This window comes from Malaclemys terrapin, chromosome 14, assembly GCF_027887155.1.
Source record: "Malaclemys terrapin pileata isolate rMalTer1 chromosome 14, rMalTer1.hap1, whole genome shotgun sequence".
Lineage (NCBI taxonomy): Eukaryota > Metazoa > Chordata > Testudines > Emydidae > Malaclemys > Malaclemys terrapin.
In genome coordinates, this window is record NC_071518.1 from 4,437,490 (window position 1) to 4,456,188 (window position 18,699).

The 18,699-nt window shown below is 43.3% G+C and overlaps 1 protein-coding gene across 1 annotated transcript in view; it reads left to right on the forward strand.

Moving 5' to 3' along the window:
• Positions 1 to 18,699, forward strand: part of GALNS (galactosamine (N-acetyl)-6-sulfatase) — a 70,673-nt gene that overhangs the window by 40,848 nt on the left and 11,126 nt on the right. Inside the window, exon 12 of the mRNA XM_054048646.1 lies at positions 9,863 to 9,984. Coding sequence (XP_053904621.1) covers positions 9,863 to 9,984 — 122 coding nt within the window. The remainder of the gene's footprint in view (positions 1 to 9,862; positions 9,985 to 18,699) is intronic.

The window sequence follows — 18,699 nt, forward strand, 5'->3', positions numbered from 1 at the left end:
TACTGCTTTGTTATCAGTAATATTTATATTGTGGTTGGAGTTATCTTGGCAGAATAGGAGGAGCCAGTTTTGCTTGCTGGCTTCATTGCAAGTGGACTTTAATGTACACTTGTGTGACATTAGAAATCCTGATTGTGGACAGAACAGATGAGTTTGCCTTGCCAAGCCACTGGGGCTTTTGGCTAAGAAAGCAAGTTTTTACCTTGTCTAATGGTGGGGTCTCCTGACTGGCTCATTACCTGATTATCTGAGTCAGATGTGGAGATGTATTAGACTCCCTTTGAACTTGGAAGCCTTTCACTCATAAAGATGGTGGGGCCAAAGTCAGATCTGGTGAAAGCTGGTACAGTTCCATCATCTTTATTGGAGCTGCAACCATTTAAACAGGCCTGAGGTTGGCCAGATACGTCAAAACAACTCCCTGTTTATTTTCAAGAGGTTTACTTTACGGATAATTTAGTATCTTGTTATTTTTGTAGAGTTGCTTCATTGTTTCATGTTTCAGCCAAACCTCCATTTGCTCTTGAAAGCCCTTGTTAATTGGGAGAGGTTTTTTTACTAAATATAGATAGTCTTGTCAGAATCCAATTTTTTTCTTTAATTTCAATTATTAGTATCACTTTTTTTATTTCTAAATTTTTACTGTTGCATGATATTAAGGGATGGGTAGGGTTGGGGCAGGGCTGTAGAGAACTCCCTGTGCCACTGAGGGGCCCAAAACACAGGTGCGAAGGAGGTTGCGGTCCTGACCTGGAGCAGATCCTACTTGATCAGGACTACATAGAGGAGGATGAGCCCCTGGCTGCTGGGGAGGCTACCCCACTGCTGAACAGTTCCCACACACCTGGCTGGTGGGTGAGTGAGTGGGGCCATGACAGCGGAGCTGCAGAGGATTCCCCATGTGGTCACAGGCCGGTGACACCCGATCCCTGCATGTGCAAGGTGTGGAGAAAGCGGGGAGCCTGGGAGGGCAGAGCAGACAGGGTGGTGCAGGACCCTTGGTCAGGATGGCACGGAGGAAGGAAAGCCCCCAGCCACAGCGGAGGCCACCCTGCTACTGAATGGTTTTGTCCCTGGGCAGGAGCCTTTCAGCAGCAGGGTGACCTACCCCACAGCTGGGGACTCATCCCTCACAGGCCTGGCTGGGAGTCTCTGCTCTGCTCTGCAGGGGCGCTGGAACAATTTGTACAGTGCGGGTGCTGAGAGCCATTGAACCAAACTGTAACCCCTGCGTATGATGGAAACCACTTCAAGCCAGGGGGTGCTGCAGCACTCTCAGCACCTCTAGTTCCAGCACTATGCTCGCCTGCTAGGACCGCAGCCTCCCCCACACCTTGCTCCTGCAGCGATCCAGTGTCACCATGCAGGAAGCCCTCTGCAGCTCTGCTGTCATGGCCCTGCTCGCTCACTCCCAGGACTGCGCTGCCAAAAGGCCAGTGACATTGGATCCCTGTAGGTGCAGCGTGCCGGGGGGAGGGGCAGGCTGCACTCATGCTATTACTGATGGATGCTTTTTTTGTGTTGATTTCAGTGTCAGCTGAAATTGACATTTACCAACATCTATCAATTTAAAACGAATCCCGCCAAACCAAAATACAGACAACTTATGTGATTTTTAATTCATGTTTGGTGTGCTTTTGTTTTAAGATTTTTAAACCTGTAAATGCCACTGAGCAAACCAGAATCCAATTGATGTTAGGATTGGAAAACATCACATTGTTATCCTTCTGGCCACATGTGTGTCTTCTGAACACCTCCATGCTTTTCACCGTCAAGCTTGGTTAAGAAGAATTTGTGCAAGTTTAGGAATTTTAGCCTCTCACCTGGAAAGCTACTGGCTTGATTGCAGTGTTAGGCAGCTAAGTAATAAAGTATGTGTAAAATGGAGCACAGAGGAGACGCTTACAGACAGCTAACCCCAGGAGATAACTCGGTTGTGCATGCTTCTCCCCATATGGCACTTGGAATATTTACAGTGCAAAGATCCCATGCCAGCAGTCCACTGATTTATAGTCTCTTTGCCTTATTAAACTCTCATGACATTAACATGCTTTAACTGGTACCCATCATCTGCATTCTAGTTTGGGATTCAATTTCATGTCATCAGTCACAAAGATGAAATGTGTTGGTTTTTTGGTTTTTGTTTTTTTATCCTCCAAAGCCAGTATTTTCTAATCTGCTTCCTCCCATAAATCGTTATAATCTATTTCCTAGCACTACAGGACTATTTGGTGTTATCTTCCCTGCTATTTCTACTTGATTATTTAGATAACTTATATTCATGAATGGCTACTCCCTTAAATAGCATAAGGGAAAGAAATATAAATCCACTCAGCGGAAATAAGTGAGACTAAGGACTTGATGGCACACACCACTCCTGCTTGTAAATTACATGGGACGCTCACATGAGGAATATTTACCTCGCTGCCATTTTTGTACAATAAAAAGCCTTTGTGATTTACAAGTGGTTCATGTTTATGCAGTTTGAATTGTCTGACATCCAGGAGCAGATGAATAGGACAGAGATAAGTGAATTTACTGAGAGAATATATTTATATTTGTAAATAATTTGAGATTTAATACATATTCTATTCCTGAGTGAGATTTGGTTCTGGACTGAAAAAAAGGAGACACGGAGAAGTTTAAGAATTCTTTAGTCTCAGACTTCATTGGAGAGTCAGTAAATAAATGATTCCACAGGAAAAATACTGCATTATTGACCCCTGGAGTTTAAAAAGACGCTGTGAGAGCACAGGAAGTGTAGTCTGCAGCAGGGTGACAGAACCTGTAACTGGATTCACCCGGCAGGCCTAGGGCCAGACTTTCAGCTGCGGTAAGTCGCAATAGCTCCATTGAAATCAGTGCAGCTATGTCGCTTTAGACCTGCCGAGGATCTGGCCCGTACTGTCCTTTGGTGCTTATGGCTCTCCGAGCGTAGGCTCTTCCACGGCCCTATCGGCACTGACAACCTTCCAGCCAAATCCAGTAGTAATGAACACAGCAGTGTACATGACACATCCAATGCAAATTGGTCAGAGGATCTGTGTCACCAGTCAAGTAGGGTAGTTGGCTGGAAATTGAAGCTAGACAAATTTAGACTAGAAGTAAGGCACAAATATTTACCAGTGTGGGTAATTAACCATTGGAACGACTTACCGAGGGCTGAGGTGGACTCTCCACCATCCAGATTTGGATGTTTTTCTAAAATACATGCTGTAGTTCAAACAAGAACGAATTCCGGGAAGTCTCATGGCCAGTGTTATGCAGGAGAGCTGACTAGATGATCACAGTGGTCCCTTCTGGCTTTGGAGTCTAGGAATCACACCCAACTGGCATTCGGTGGTTGTGCTGAAAGCCAATTCAATTGTAAGCTAGAGCAGCCCCCCATGCACCCACCGCTTTGCCCGACAGCCTTCTTTGAGTTGCTTTTCCTGCTGCATTCCCCTGCCATCCTTGTGGCATTTAAGTTGCATGTGTTTGGCCCAACCACAGACTGCCAAACAGATACACTACCACTTGTGTGTATATCTTGTACCACATACCACTATTTGTCACCACTGCGTTTAGCCCAGAAGAGGTCAGTGAGACGAGGCAGATCCTGGAGGACAGGCAGATTTACTCTACCCACTCTGAAACATACGCCTCATGCTCTGATGCTCTCCTGCTGCCCTGCCCAGCTGATCAGGAACAATGCTGAAGAGTTTAGAGGGAGGGAGCTGCATTTAGCCCTCCTCTGTTGGGAGGACAGGTCAGCTTTACACAGGGTCGGGGGGGAGGAGAATAAAGGGGAAAATTGTGGATTCCTGAAGGAATCTACTGGCCTCTCTTTTTTGAGGGGTAATTAAATTCCTTCCAAAATCCCGATTTTAGTGGTTCATTAGAGGTGGCAAGAACTTGAGTCACCAGGAGGGTAAAGCTCTCGCCTCTGCTTAGTCCCGAGATCACTACCACAGAGCATACCTCTTCGGTAGCACTGGTGAGGTGACCTTAACTGGATCTTTGCCAAAATATTTTTTAAAAAGCCCTTTGGTTTAGTGGATTGGGGCTGATAAACTTCAGCCTCTCTACTGTCGGCTTAGTATCTTGTTAGTAGTTTTCAGTGGTTTTTCATAAAGGGTGTGTGTGTGTGTGTGTACACAAACACACCCTATTGCTTCACTGTAAAATGCCAGCGGGGTTATTTGTGCTGCGGTCTGTTCTGATTGCCCTTCTCATCAACATGAAGGAATCGATAAAGCCTTTTCTGTGAGGGGGGATGTGAAGTCAAGTAGAACCTCACAAATAATGACATTTGATTGTGGTCCTCTGAGCATATGAGCTAGCTATCGATCGCTTCTGCTTGAGAGCCGATGGAGACTTTTCGATTTGCCCCTTTTCTCCACTCCCTTCCAGACAGTTAACACATTAGAAGCGATTTTTGTTCAACAGGGCTGAAGCGGCTGCCAAGAGAAACCAGCACCAGCATTTTCAGGTGTTCGGTCACTCTGAGTTCCAATGCTGGAGGCTTTTGCTGAGAACTGCCACGAGTGAGAATCGCTGCTTTCCAGTGCTGTGGCAAGGACAAGAAGAAAGAGCAGATTGCTGCAGTGTTGGGGATACCTGCCTCAAACAAGCTGGTTTTTTCCTAATATTAAAATTTGTTTTGTTGTTCTGTGTTCTGAGCATTGGAATGAGGAACTGTTGGCAAGGAGACGGTCCAGTGTTTGCTGTGCCACTATCATAATCCACAGTCACTTGTAAATTCAGAATGCTCTGGGATAGTGCCCGGGAGATGAATCGCCAGAGGGCTTACATTAACACAAGTGCTGATTCCATCGCTTGGCTAGGAGCCCAAAATGGCGAACTGTTGGATTTGTCTCATGTCATTATTGACATAACATCTGTGGGCCATTTACTCTGGAAATTGAGTCACAAGCCATATAATCAACAGTCAGTAGTTCTTGCTGAGGGGCTTGCAGTGGGGCTGGAGGGGCGGACACTCCTGCCCCCTTAAAAATCCACTTGTCCTGTCTGGAGGAAAGGTTTATTTTTATTTTTTGTATGAGGAAGTCAATGACATTCAGTAAAATTTCTCTTCACTGTGCAATGGTACAAAACATCATCCCTGTCCAGGAGATCTGGTCCACTAACAGACATGCTTCTGGTTACTATTTGCAAGTAATCTGATGCTCTCTTAGTTGGCTGTTTCTAACAAGGCACAGAACTGTGCCTAGCTGTAGACATGTCCCTCGTGTTTTTATAAGTGTGCGGAAAAAGATCAGAGAATTTGTCTAAATACAAGCAATTACCTTTCTTCTTTGTGAGGTCACTGTTTATTGTAAATGAACATCTTACCTCATATAAGGTGCAGAGTAAACTATATTAGAATTGTGCAGGGAATCAATAGCCAGTTAAAAGCACATTGTTAGTAACAGGCTCTCGTAACAAAAATGTTTAAGGAAACAATATAATCAGTCTAATGATGGTTTTGGTTTTGTTGTGGGGAGGGCGGGAATTGGCTCAACCCATTTCCCTTAAAGGGATTCTTCATTCTTCTCCTGTATGCATTTCATTTTTAAGTGAAGCTGGCCATCTGGAACTCAGCAAAAACACTGGGCCAGATGCACATCTGGTGTAGATCAAAGCTCCACTGATTTCAGTGGAAGGATGTTGATTTACACCAGCTGAGGATCAGGCCCACTGTATCTAACATTAAAGCCTGCAAAGCTCTTAGTTTCTATGGCCTGTGTGGTTAGCTTGTCCTTTTAAAAAGGAATGTCTAATTTGCCGAAGAGTGGGAAATCATTCTGAAACAGTGGCATGATTTCAAATTCCCTAACAATCTTCACCAGTACAAATATCTAGAAAGAACAGTCTCGTTCTTCACCAGTCACGTCTGCTTCATCAGCTCTCACTCCAGCTTGTGCAGAGAAGGCAGAAGAACCTTATGTGAGGCAGGAATGAAAAGTAGTAATTCCTTTCATCCTGATAAAGGAAGATCTAGGGACAGTCTCCATCTCACTTCCCCCTCTCCCCTCCCAAGCAGCATACACAACCCTAATCTAAGTTTCCCAAGACACCAGAGGCACCGTTCAGATGTGCAAATGTGTGGATTGTCTGTTCCTGAAAATTCTTCCCAAATCTCAAGCAGAATTGATTAAAAATTCTTTGCTCTGAAAAGGGAAGCAGTGCAGACAGAGCATCCTAGACTTTCAGTTTCATTCATAGAGGCTATTGTGTAGTTTCCTTCTCAAGAACTGGAAACAGCATTGACTGTAGGGAGAGGCAGAATTACTATTATGGTATTTAAATAGTCAAGTGATTTTCCTGCAGAATATAAGCTGTTTTACTGCCTCTTAAATTGGGCAGTGATACTGCTGGTGTCTCAGATAATGTCAGGTTTCAGCAATAGGGCTCCATCAAGAGGCGGCTCAGAATGTCCATTTTAATGGGAAATTGGGGGTTGATGCATTGTATGTAACCAACATTTTTTTTCCCATCAGCACATATTAATTGCTCTGGCAAAATCTTTGATGCCATCAGACCTCCTCACTTGGCTTGTACAATGGCAATGGCTGTGTCCTCAGTCATCCTGCTAGGTATTGTGCTCTGACACCTAGTATAGCATCCGAAGAAGTGGGCTGTAGCCCACGAAAGCTTATGCTCTAATAAATTTGTTAGTCTCTAAGGTGCCACAAGTACTCCTGTTCTTTTTGCGGATACAGACTAACACGGCTTCTACTCTGAAACCTAGTATAGTGTATATATAATATTCAGGTTATTTATTTATAATGTTTTTTACAGCCTCAGCCCTGCAGTCAGACTGACGTGAGTGAACACTTGAAGGAGATGGGCCACACAAGCGTTCAGGGTCTGCCTTTGCCGTTTCTATTGCAGTACTGGGTTTTGCAGTTGCAAATGGGGCTCTGGTTAAATTGACTCATGAACCAGATGGAAGTGTGCCCGCTACATATGCCTGCATTCTTTATAATGGCCACCAGAGGCGTGAATTTTTAAATTGGCAGTCATTGGTTTTGAAAGCTCTTCATGGCAGAGGACCTGGCAGCATTTGAGACCAGGAACCTTGTCCTGATGGATAGCAGCACTTGTTCATCATCTGCCATTAGGGATCCCAGCACAGCCCCATAACGTCCTGTCTGGCACTCAGATGTATGCCGTTGGACCTTTGCGCCCAAACCGCTCTGACTGCAGGATCAGGGCTTTCCTCAATAACCACCCTGATGTTCTGGGTCCGTCTGCCCTGGAACCTGCTTTCCCCGCTATCCATCTCAGTCCATTCCTCCCTATCTTTAGAAGTCAGATAACAACTGTTTTTCCCCAAAAAGGTGGTGGTGGGTTTTTTTTGGAGTGATCGCAGTTGGTTCCCTATTTATTACCATCCTTCTGGTTTGTACTGGATCCTTCCATTTGCTGTAACCTCTTCCTGTCTTTCACTTACCTAGATATTTATTATGTCAGGCTCCTTCCCATTGGATCTCAGGGCCTGGACTTCTAAGAGGATCATTTTTAACTGTTGATGTTGTATTTTGATGGAGTGGTTGTTTTGCTGGACAGTGCCGTCCGAGGGGATGGAGGGGGAATATGATTTTACTTAGTAGTTGATATGCAAGTAGGAAAGTTTTGAGGCCATCTCTGGGCCACAGGTGGATTTTGATGTCACACTGAACATCATAGAAATGATTTGTATTTCACTGTTTATTTGTGGAGATAAAGTTGAAAGGCTTTAGAATGTAAAAAAGGTAGTTTCAGCCACGTTTTCGGGGTGTTATTTATCAATGTCACAGAATGTTATGTTTGAGGGATTTTCTTTTTCCCTCTAGTAAATTAGATTTGAAGAGGGAATTGGCTTTTGAAGCTAGAGAGACAGGTAGCTTTTTGTTGGTTCTGAGACACCTTTGTTGAAGACTTATTTCTCAGGAATCGGGGGATATAATCTGGAACGTGTTCTGGAGCACCTCATTTTGTGAATTACATTTCACCATTTGCTTCTCATGTAAGCAGAGCAATGTAGAAGCAAATGCCCAAGAGAATAAATTCTCCCTCAAACTAAAACATTTGCAGTAGAGGAGCAGTGTATCAATTAGCAGGCACTTAATTAAATAGCTTGTTTGATTTGCATCCAAATTATAATTTGTATGTTATATCTGGGCTTTGATACCTTTCCGCTAACTGTTCCATGTATCTTTTTAAAGTTAAATTCTATTTTCCACTATCAAAACCTCATTCAGTCTCCAAGGTCTATGGTATGAGAAGGTTAAAAGGTCAATCATTTTTGTATCCATTTAAAGTCCATTATTAGTTGCCCGCTACAACCTATCAAGCAACTCTCTTATTTTTTCCAGCCACTGATTCAGGAATCTATAGCTCTGTGCAGATAAATGGGATTTCATGGGCTTCTAACCTTCTTGCTTTATTGAAAAGCAGAATATTAACTGCTCCGCTGACCAGCTGTCCATTAAAAACATACAGGATATTTTTAGAAAATTGTTTGCCAATCAAATCCTAACATCTGTGGAGAGCCTTTCAGTTTGTTTGTTGTTTTATAAGCAAATGGTACAACTGCTTTTCACTGCCCCCCCCCCATTTAAATATTACCATTTACCTTCTCTCTGGGTCTCTGTCCATGTCTCAGGGCATTATGAAGTACAGTAAATAGCGCAGCATGTTAGCTGGAATTGTAAACCTGTGAGGTTTAACAAGTCCATTAGGTGCTAGTTCTTGCTAGTATATGGGGCCTCCTGCTTTATTTTCTCCTCAGTGAAATTAGCACTTAAAATTTTTTGCTATTCCCAGAGCTAAAAGTGTTCTGTTAGCCCGTAGGACCGTAGGCCAAGCTCTAAGTTATTAGGGAGTTGACATCTGGCTTATAATTGGCTGGAGTTCAGGAGACACACAACCTGGCAAAGCATACAAATGCACAGATGCAGAGAGCTAACTGCTCTGGATTTCTGAACAGACAGCTCTGGGTGTCCCTGGGCTGGTTATTGAGGACTTAACCCATTGATGTGAGCAACTGGAACGTCCAGATACTTATGGTCATCATACCAGCCGCTACTGCTGGGGAAATCCTGGTTTTTGCTTCCACAGAGTTTAATGATGGGCACGGGAGTTTTTTTCAGACCTAATGCAGATCTTCCAGCCCACCTAGCATTACCAGCTTAATAACCTAATACCAGGACTTCGAGAAGCTGTAAATCAGAAAGACAAACTTCTTTTTTTTTTTTTAATTAAAATTTACAGCTTTCTTCAGTGAAATATGCCTTTGGGTCAGATTCAGAGAGACACTGAGCTTTAACATTTCCCATAGAAGCTAGCAGGAGTTGTGGGTGCTCATTGTCTCTTGGGATTATGCCCTTTAATTTTATTGGATTTTTTCCCCTTTATAATGTTGTCACCGGCCAATCAGAACCCGTCTATGCAGCTCTGTACTGCAGTAATCAAAGGGAGAAGATGCTTTTCATGTGCAGAGTTATGATTAAATGATCTCCCCTTTTGTCTTTCATTTGCCATTTCATTTTAATGAATATTTTATAGAGATGATTTCTGCTTTTTAATAGTACAGAAATGTGAGTCCTGCTTCAGTTCTCCCTCCAGCTTTACACCATATCAGCTCCAGTAGAGTTACTTTTTTCACCCCAGCATAAATAACAGAAGAATCCAGTTTGCAGACTCATAATCAACTTCGGGTTAGAACTTCTTTAAAAAAAAAGTCACAGTTAAGAACGGGAGAGTGGGGAAAGTGGTCTTAGCCAAAGTCTTGAGAGCTGAGGAGTTCATATTTACATCTGTTATTAAATAATAAACTCAACCCCGTTCTCTCATCTCACATTCCCAATGACCCACTTCGTTCTCTCCAATGCAGGGTATTGATTTCTGTCCTGGGCAGAACATTTCTGGAGTAACCACCCATACTCAGGAGGAACACACCAAACTGCCTCTGCTCTTCCACTTGGGAAGGGATCCTGGGGAAAAGTATCCGATAAGGTGAGCCAGAAAGACACACATGGAAATGTCCATTGCTGGAAATGGTCCGGTCCAGAAGGGGCTCGGAAGTGAGGTGGCAGGAAGCTCTTCAGCGAGCACATTGTGACTTTAACACAAGGCTTAGTTCATCTGGCATTTACTCTCCTGTCACAGGTGCATTTGGTCCCATTATTTCACTGACCTGACTCTCTTGATTGCTGGACACGGTGGGCGAGGGAATATTATTTTTTTATTGTACCAACTTCTGTTGGTGAGAGAAACAAGCTTTCAAGCTTACACAAAGCTCCTCTTTCGGCTAGTCAGGTTCTGTTTCATATGGGTAAAATAAGCTGTATTAAATGGTCATCGTGTCATTGTGAGCATGATATTGTTTTCATGTCGTGCTGTCCATCGTACTAGGTCATTAGTAATGGTATGTATTTTGTTAATTGAGGATTATTTTGTCTTAAGAGGGGTGTGAACAGGCAAATGCACCAAATGAAACTGATGTGGCAGTTGTGCCAATCTAGCAGTTAAAGCAGAATCCACGACGATCATATAGCTATGGGTGGAAAGGAGACAGACATTTCTTAGGGAACAAGTGGTGGTGGAGTACAAAGATTACATCAGCATAGATATCACCTTGGGTATGTGGCAATACCTATATATTTATCAATAGACTTGCTAGCTGTTTCTGAAAATCAGGTGTTACACCTCAGAAAGCTTAGACTGGTGACCACGGTTCTAAACTAACAAATAAAGAACAGAACAAAATATAGTTTTCAAATGGTTTGGCCAGACACTGGGTTGGCACTTGTCCCAGCTTGACTTAGACTATTTAGTGGCTCTTGTCCCATGTCCAACACCCCTTACCTTTTGTGTCCCATGGACAGGACTGACTCTAGGGTAGCTGCAGAATAGCACATCAGTGAACGTGCACACCCAAGCTAGTCTGCTGTCTGCGCTTGTTCTCCAGGGCCAAGCCTCCCCTTTCCCATCGCAGCACATTCGGAGAGGTTTAGCCACCAGTGCCTTCCCCCTGCATTCTGTGATGGCGAGTGGGAAGCTTTCAAGCCTGTGGGAGCTTCCTCAGAAAGTAATTGAGTTAGTGGCCCACCCTCTGCCCATCCCGCCCACTCTTTGGACTACGCTGGTCACTTAATCTCCCATAACTGTGTCACTGCAACCTGCACCTCTAGCAGACTTCCTGCCCCAAATGATTTCTGCAAGGGTTTAAGCAGGCATCAGCTAACTCAGCAGAAGGTGAATCTGGCCCTGTGAGTCTAATTACAACCACCCTACGAAAAATCTGTCTGGGCTCCACCCTTCTCCGTTGATTAGGAAGAATGTTATGGGGGTTTTAGCAAGGTCAGATGGCGGACTGGGATATGCTATCTTTTCCATTCCCATTGGCTCTGATTTATAGAATGTATAAGTAAATAAGGAGGAAAGTGGGGCCGCCACGACCACTTGCACAGAAATGGTTTTGTGCAGTGGCTTTTACAGCGAGATGTTTTCTGAACTGACAGGACTGCAATTATTCAACCATTTTAAATAATTGAGTGGATGCACTCACTCCATTATTTTCAACAGCACTGAGCCTGTACTGTCCACTAAGTGTTCTCACTAGAGAGAGAAGGGGAGAAAAAATATTTTCACTTCTCTCTCTCCTAACAGATGAGCACCTAGAGGTACATTACACAGTGTATAAAACTCTCCAGAATCCCATTGCATTTGCTCCCTTTCTATTGCATTTCAGCACTAATGAACAAACCAAATCATATCACATCTTATTCTTTGCTGCTGCGTTTTAAATTCAGCTCAGTAAAATTACATTACTGGATTGGGATTCCAGATGAGATTATATCCTGTTTGGTTTAATGGCTGTGTTTTTTTGCGGAAGGTGGAAATCACCCCATTCCAAAAATTAGATAATCAGAAATCTTATCTTGGCTATGTTGGTCTGTGTTTTGAAGAGTCTTATCTGGGAGGTGTCTGTCTGCAGGGCACCTGCTGCCTGATAGTTTAAGCATTCCTTTCAACAGCCATGTTTTGAGGATTGAACTAAATTCCAGTGATACATCTGTAGTCATTTCTCATATGGTTCCATTGCTTTCTGGACACACACAAGCTGTTGCCTTGATTGAATTTTATGGTAAGATTATGACATGATTATGGAAAGCAGTGATGTTATTTGATATGCAAACTATAATGGAAAGGATATTTTTAGTAAATGAATATTCCTTTCTGCAACATGTAATGTTACTCTTCTCTTGTCTCTGGTCACATTGGAAACATCATGGAAAGTAGGTCTCCTATCCTATGTAGTACTTAAATTATCCTCATTTATGGGGATGTTACTGTTGTGGCTGGTGTGTATTTTTATTTAGTTTAATTATCCCCTTTGGCAGCTTGCCCATTGGGAGTCCCTACATTAATGCTCCTCAGAGGGGAACCCAGCATTCTGTTGACAAAAGGGTAATTTAACTCCGTACTGGTCCCAGTAAGAACCTTGATTACCTGCATCTCCTTAGCTCTTGTGTGGCAAGGATTGAACCAGTTTTGTGTCTTTGTCATCTGAGATGTTAATGATCATGTCTAAGAAGGCTGAGGGACAGATACTAATTTATGTCTTATGTTGTTTTTTGTAGCTCTGGGTGTTTATTTTTTAAAGCATAAGATCATACATTAACACCGACAATGTGGGGGAGAAGCATTTCTCTAAGTCCAAGCAATATTCATTCTCCTTGCAGGACACAATGCCTAGTCCTTCAGATTAATTTAAAACTACTGGAACTGTAGAAGGCCTTTGTTACAGAATATATCAGAGACTGGACTAGGTGATTTAATAAGTCTTTTTCTTTATTAAATTCTTTGATTCTCTGAGTATTGCACATCCCACAAGTACCATACAGGGAAAGGTTCTTTCCAAGAATATGATGTATCCAAGTAACATTTTAGAGAGATTAAAATAATCTGTTGCTAGCACCTTCAGAACCAATTGTGGGGGAAAATACTTTATTCACACATGCCTATATTAAGATGCTTTACAATACTCACTAAGAACACAAGCAAACAGCAAATAAAACTAAACTTAGCACAGCATAAAATACAATAAACCCAATACAAACTGCAATAAAGAAGGTGTTTGGAGTCAAACTCTGAAGGTGCAGAAGGAATTGTCAGGATAAATCTCCAGAGGTGCAACATCTTAACAAGCCAGCACAGAAAGCTAAAGCCATTGCTTGTCATTAATGGCAGTCAGTACTGCCATCTGATCTGCGTGATTGATCCTCATTCAAACTAGGAGTCCCCTAAACTCTGGGCCTGGAGAAGCAGTGACCTCTGATTTCAGTCAATACAGTTGACTAGAATGGAGGAAACAAATGGAATCCACAAAATTGACTGATATTTACTAATGATTTCAGAATCCAACAGTAATGTGTTTAAAACAGGGTTTACAAGAGCATGATGAAAAATCCTAGAAACCATCAAAGAATTAACAATGCTAGTTACAGGGCCAGAAAAGAGAGGAAGAAGCTCCTGGCGGAACTGATAGGAGAAAGATTAGCTGCTCTTCTGTCAGATCCTGACTTCACAGGTCAGGGCAGAAACGTCAGAACGAGCAAAACAGCTAAACTGGTGTATAATTTCACTCAGGGGATAATCAGAGGGAAAGTTATTCTGGATGCTCGCCATCTAACCAGAGGGAAACAGCAGCGTCTGCATTGAGGGAGAGCACTGGGAAATTACCTGCAGCCCAAGGAGGAGTGCCGAGGAAAGCATTAAAACTATGAAAAAGTTGCTGAGAAGTATGGTTAGACGCCTCAGTCAAGACAACAGGAACCTGCTGCCTGGTATCAACCAAGCAGGTGTTAGACAATGAAAGATTTGCTAGGAAGCACTCATATCCGGCACATGCCTGGAGTTCTTCCAGCAACACCTCTTGCAACAAACAAGTCATCCCACTGCCTGGGGGGGTCTGAAGAGAAATATGATTGTGGAGGATAGCTTGTCGAAGTACATCTGTGGGCTTTTGCCCGCTGTAATCCACACGTGGTACCTCTGTGTTGCAGTGAGCCATTAAATCAACCTCTCCTTTAGTAAGGCTTATATAAACACCTGCACGTGTTTCAATGAGTAACCCTCTTAGCCGAGAATTACGCTACACAAAAAGGAATATTAAAAGAAACAAACTCATGAATGAAGTTCAAGTGAAAAATTATCTGAAAAGGGCAAAGTCAGCTAATAAAAAGGTCCAGACAATGTCTAGACATGTGAGGGGCTACAAGAAACCACTGCCTCAAATCAAGATTCACAAATCAGCATTGAAACAAATACAGAAATATCAAGTGAGTAATCACCATCATTTTTGTTTAAGTGGCCCATAATGAAGCAGTGGACAGTAAAAGGCTGAAAAGTCAGCAAACCTCTCACAGATTATAGGTTGTACAGCACCTCGCACAGCGGGGTCCTGGTCCATGACTAGGGGTAGCTCCTAGGTAGCATGTTAATAGTGCTACTACTGCTAATAATAATAGGTAGGAAATAAACTACTTCTGCCTTTTTAAAATCAGCAATGGGAAACTGCCATATGGACAAGGTTACAGAGCAGGCATTAACTTATTATAAGGCTCTACAACTAGAAACACCAATAGTGCAACTCCTCCAGCCCAACCAGCCATTGTAGAAGAGTGTGGCGAATAGTGCCACCCTAATCTCTAACGCTACAGGGTGATAAGATTCTCAGAGACAAGTGGATCTCTGTCACTGCCAGGAGGTCAATACTCCTGATGATGGACCATATCAGATTTGTTAACCACAGACTGTGCATTCTGGAGTAAAATCATCCATGCTCAGGTGACTGAGGAAGGGAAATACAGTCAACAGGAGGTGTGGAAATGAAATTAGCCAAACATAGGGCAGAGGAAGAAAAGTCCCACTGGCAGATGACACAGGAGAACCCCCAGCAATGACCTGCTACCCCCAGTGATAGGTCCTGGGAGCAAAAACAAAACTTAGCACCACCAAGTAATTAAGATGATGTTTAAAAAAAAAAAAAAAAAGTGAACGGAGTTTGAGCATAGAAGTTTCTGGTTATCAGGGAATAATAACTGTAAAAGCAGCAGCACCACCTATCCTCCCACTTAACCAATGCACTTAGCTAAACAGCACCAATAAGGGCTCAGACGGAAAAAAGACAATACAGGAACGCTCAGCTCCAAGGCAACATCTGGTCTAGCTCTACCCTATTTCACAGCTGTTTTGACTGAGGTGCAAGAGGCTGTGACTTGTCTGAGGTCATGCAGTGATCCTGGGGACTCTGCAGCCGAGGAACCGCTTGTTTTCCAGGCCTTGGATAAAACTGCTAAACCACACTCCCCCCTTCTTTCTAGGATCGCGGCGTTCCCTGTTTAACATGTGCTTGTTGAGCTCTTCTGAAGACAGAAACTTGATGTAGGTGGTGTGGGGGAGGGGACTACCCTTCCCATCTTCTGAAAGATTTAGGGCTCATCTGGTGTTTCCATGCTTGGTAACACCTAATCAGTACAACACTTACTTCCCTTTCCCACGTGGGAAGGAAGGTGATGGTATGTTTGGACTGCCTCTGCTTTCCGTGGGGAGGAAGGGCTAACTCCAGACGAACACCCTGAATCAGCCGGGACTGCAGCTCAGTTCTACATGCCTACACTTGCCACAGTCCAGCCCTCCCTATGGTTTCCTTTTATCCAGTGTTATTGCAACAGCATTTCTTACGACACTCTATTTAGAATTTAGGAGTAGTAGCCCTGTCTAAATGGATACGGTCCACTGTCACCCACATGGTAGATAGATAAGATGTCCATCTCTAGAGCTGCCACTGATACTTTGTACAAGGGCTTCTCTCCCTCCCTCCCCCACTGCCCACCACTGCCATGGCAAAGATTTGAATAGCAATAGTGCTTTAAAATCTGCATTTGATCAGTGTGTGCAGCTTTCATAGACTTTAAGGCCAGACAGGAACATTATGATCTTCTAGTCTGACCTCCTGCACGACGCAGGCCACAGAATCTCACCCACCCACTCCTGTAACAAACCCCTGACCTATGTCTGAGCTATTGAAGTCCTCAACTTGTGGTTTAAAGACTTCAAGGTGCAGAGAATCCTCCAGCAAGTGACCCGTGCCCCACGCTGTAGAGGAAGGCGAAAACCCTCCAGGGCCTCTGCCAATCTGCCCTGGAGGAAAATTCCTTCCCGACCGCAAATATGGGGATCAGCTAAACCCTGAGCACATGGGCAAGACTCACCAGCCAGACACCCAGGAAAGAATTCTCTGTAGTAACTCAGATCGCACCCCATCTAACATCCCATCACAGGCTATTGGGCATATTTACCGCTAATAGTCAAAGTAGCCAGCACACGCTTCAGGGACACGGTAAATTCTAAAGTTAGCATTTAAACAAAAGTGGTTTAACCGGGTCCAGTACTGACAGCTGAGAGCCAAGGAAACACAATTGTTGGAATTAATGATAATATGGGAGACCATCAAACACTCATTTAATCACACATTCCTTTATTAAGTCCAAAGGCCAAATGGTAGTTTATACAGTTGCTCTAAACATGTCCAACAGCATAAAGAATAAGCAATTACAACACCCTATACAGTAACAAAGTATTTCATAAGCATGTGATTAGTATGCTTACAAACAGACCAGACCTAGGGAACACTTGTCTATTCCTGGCATGCTCCAGCATGACAAAGAACCATCACATTCATAACTTTTTTAAACCCCTTCAACAAACAGTGTCCTAGGTAATTAATACTTTCACTAACCACCAGTTTGAGAGAGTTCGCCCTTATTTCCAGTCTTAATCCAGATAAAATATACAACCTCCCTTTTCCCCAAGGTGTCTCCTCTTTCTCCTTTCCCACCCTACCTGCTGACCAATAGCTTTTTTGTTGCACCTGTGTTCCCATCGGTCTTCCTTTTTAAGATAACACTGGTAACCATGCTGGCTCCTTCGAAGACAGATTTTTTTGTCTTCTTTAAAACCATCGGCAGTCCCCCTATTGGTCAGAGGCCCTCTTTTTGGAAACTTCCCCGTATCTCATTAGTTATTTTTTTGAACCAGACATCCTCTCTACTTCATTTCTTTTGCCTTATAACTTGTTTCTTTCAAGGGCTTCCTTTTACTTGCTAGCCAGGACCTTTCTTTACAACACACACATTTCCTTAAGCAAATTTGAGCTAACTCTGAGTCCCTAATTTTGTATTCACTCTACAACGATGGTCAAACAAACACACAAACCCAACACCAGAAAAAGAAGAGCAGTTAAAAATAGGCTGAGATTAATTGGACCAAATGGACAATCCTTTTGCTGATTGCTGGAGACAGCCAGCCACCAAGAAGAACCGGATTGACATACTCAGGAAGGGCGGTGCTCCCCAGATGAGCCTCCGAATTCAGAGAGCCATCTAGAACCTCAGACAAAAATCAAGGACAACATGGTTGATTGCAAGTGCCTTGGAGAGAAAAGGTGGGAGGCAGTCACTCAGACCTAGCGCATTGTAGGCTTTCTATGTTGTCAGCAGGAGAACTGTAGAAGGAGTGTGATAATTTTGCGCAGCAAGAGCCAAAAGGATTTAAGAGCAATTGTATTAAAATGCCCCCAAAAGCTACCAGAATAAAAGATGATTAAAATATGGGTCTAAGGGTTGTTTTTTTTTATTCTAACCCTCTTCCCATTACCCTTTGACGTCATGCCTCTTTCCAGTTAGTGCAACTTGCTGCATCTGAGAAGCAGAGCCCAGACCGGTGGTCTCCATCTCATCTAATACAGCTTTTACATTGAGAATAAACTTGACAATGGAAAACAGCAACAAAGGAAGACTGAATAATAGCAGAGGATGAAGTCTGAGATACTACAGTGGTGGATGCTATAGGAAACCCAGAAAATACCTGAAGTAGATAAGATTAGCTCATCAGGGTCTGGGTGTGATTATTTAATTATTAGAAACAAAAAGGGATTTATGTTAAACCATTCCTATGGAGAAAGAAGTAAAATACAGAAGCCACTTTATTAACCAGATTTTATGTTGTTCCACTACCTTCACATGTGTCTGGTAAAACACACTGTAAATCTGAGCACTGGTATTAAATAGCTTGGTGTGAGACTTCTATGAAGCTTGTTATACTCGCACGAGGAGTCCAGTGGCACCTTTAAAGACTAAGGCTAGGTCTACACTACCCGCCTGAATCGGCGGGTAGAAAACGACCTCTCGGGGATCGATTTATCGCGTCCCGTTGGGACGCGACAATCGATCCCCTAATCGACGCTCTTACTCCACCAGCGGAGGTGGGAGTAAGCGCCGTCGACGGGGGAGCTGTGGAGGTCGATTTTGCCGCGGTCCTCACAGCGGGGTAAGTCGGCTGCGATACGTCGAATTCAGCTACGCTATTCACGTAGCTGAATTTGCGTATCTTAAATCGACTCCCCCCTGTAGTGTAGAGGTAGCCTAACAGATTTATTTGGGCATAAGCTTTCGTGGGTAAAAAACCCCACTTCTTCAGTGGCCTTTTTACCCATGAAAGCTTATGCCCAAATAAATCTGTTAATCTTTAAGGTGCCACCAGACTCCTTGTTGTTTTTGTGGATACAGACTAACACGGCTACCCCCCTGATGCTTGTTATATTATGACCATTTGGTAACATTTCTCTCAATAATAAGGTAATCCTATGGTTCCCAGGATAGA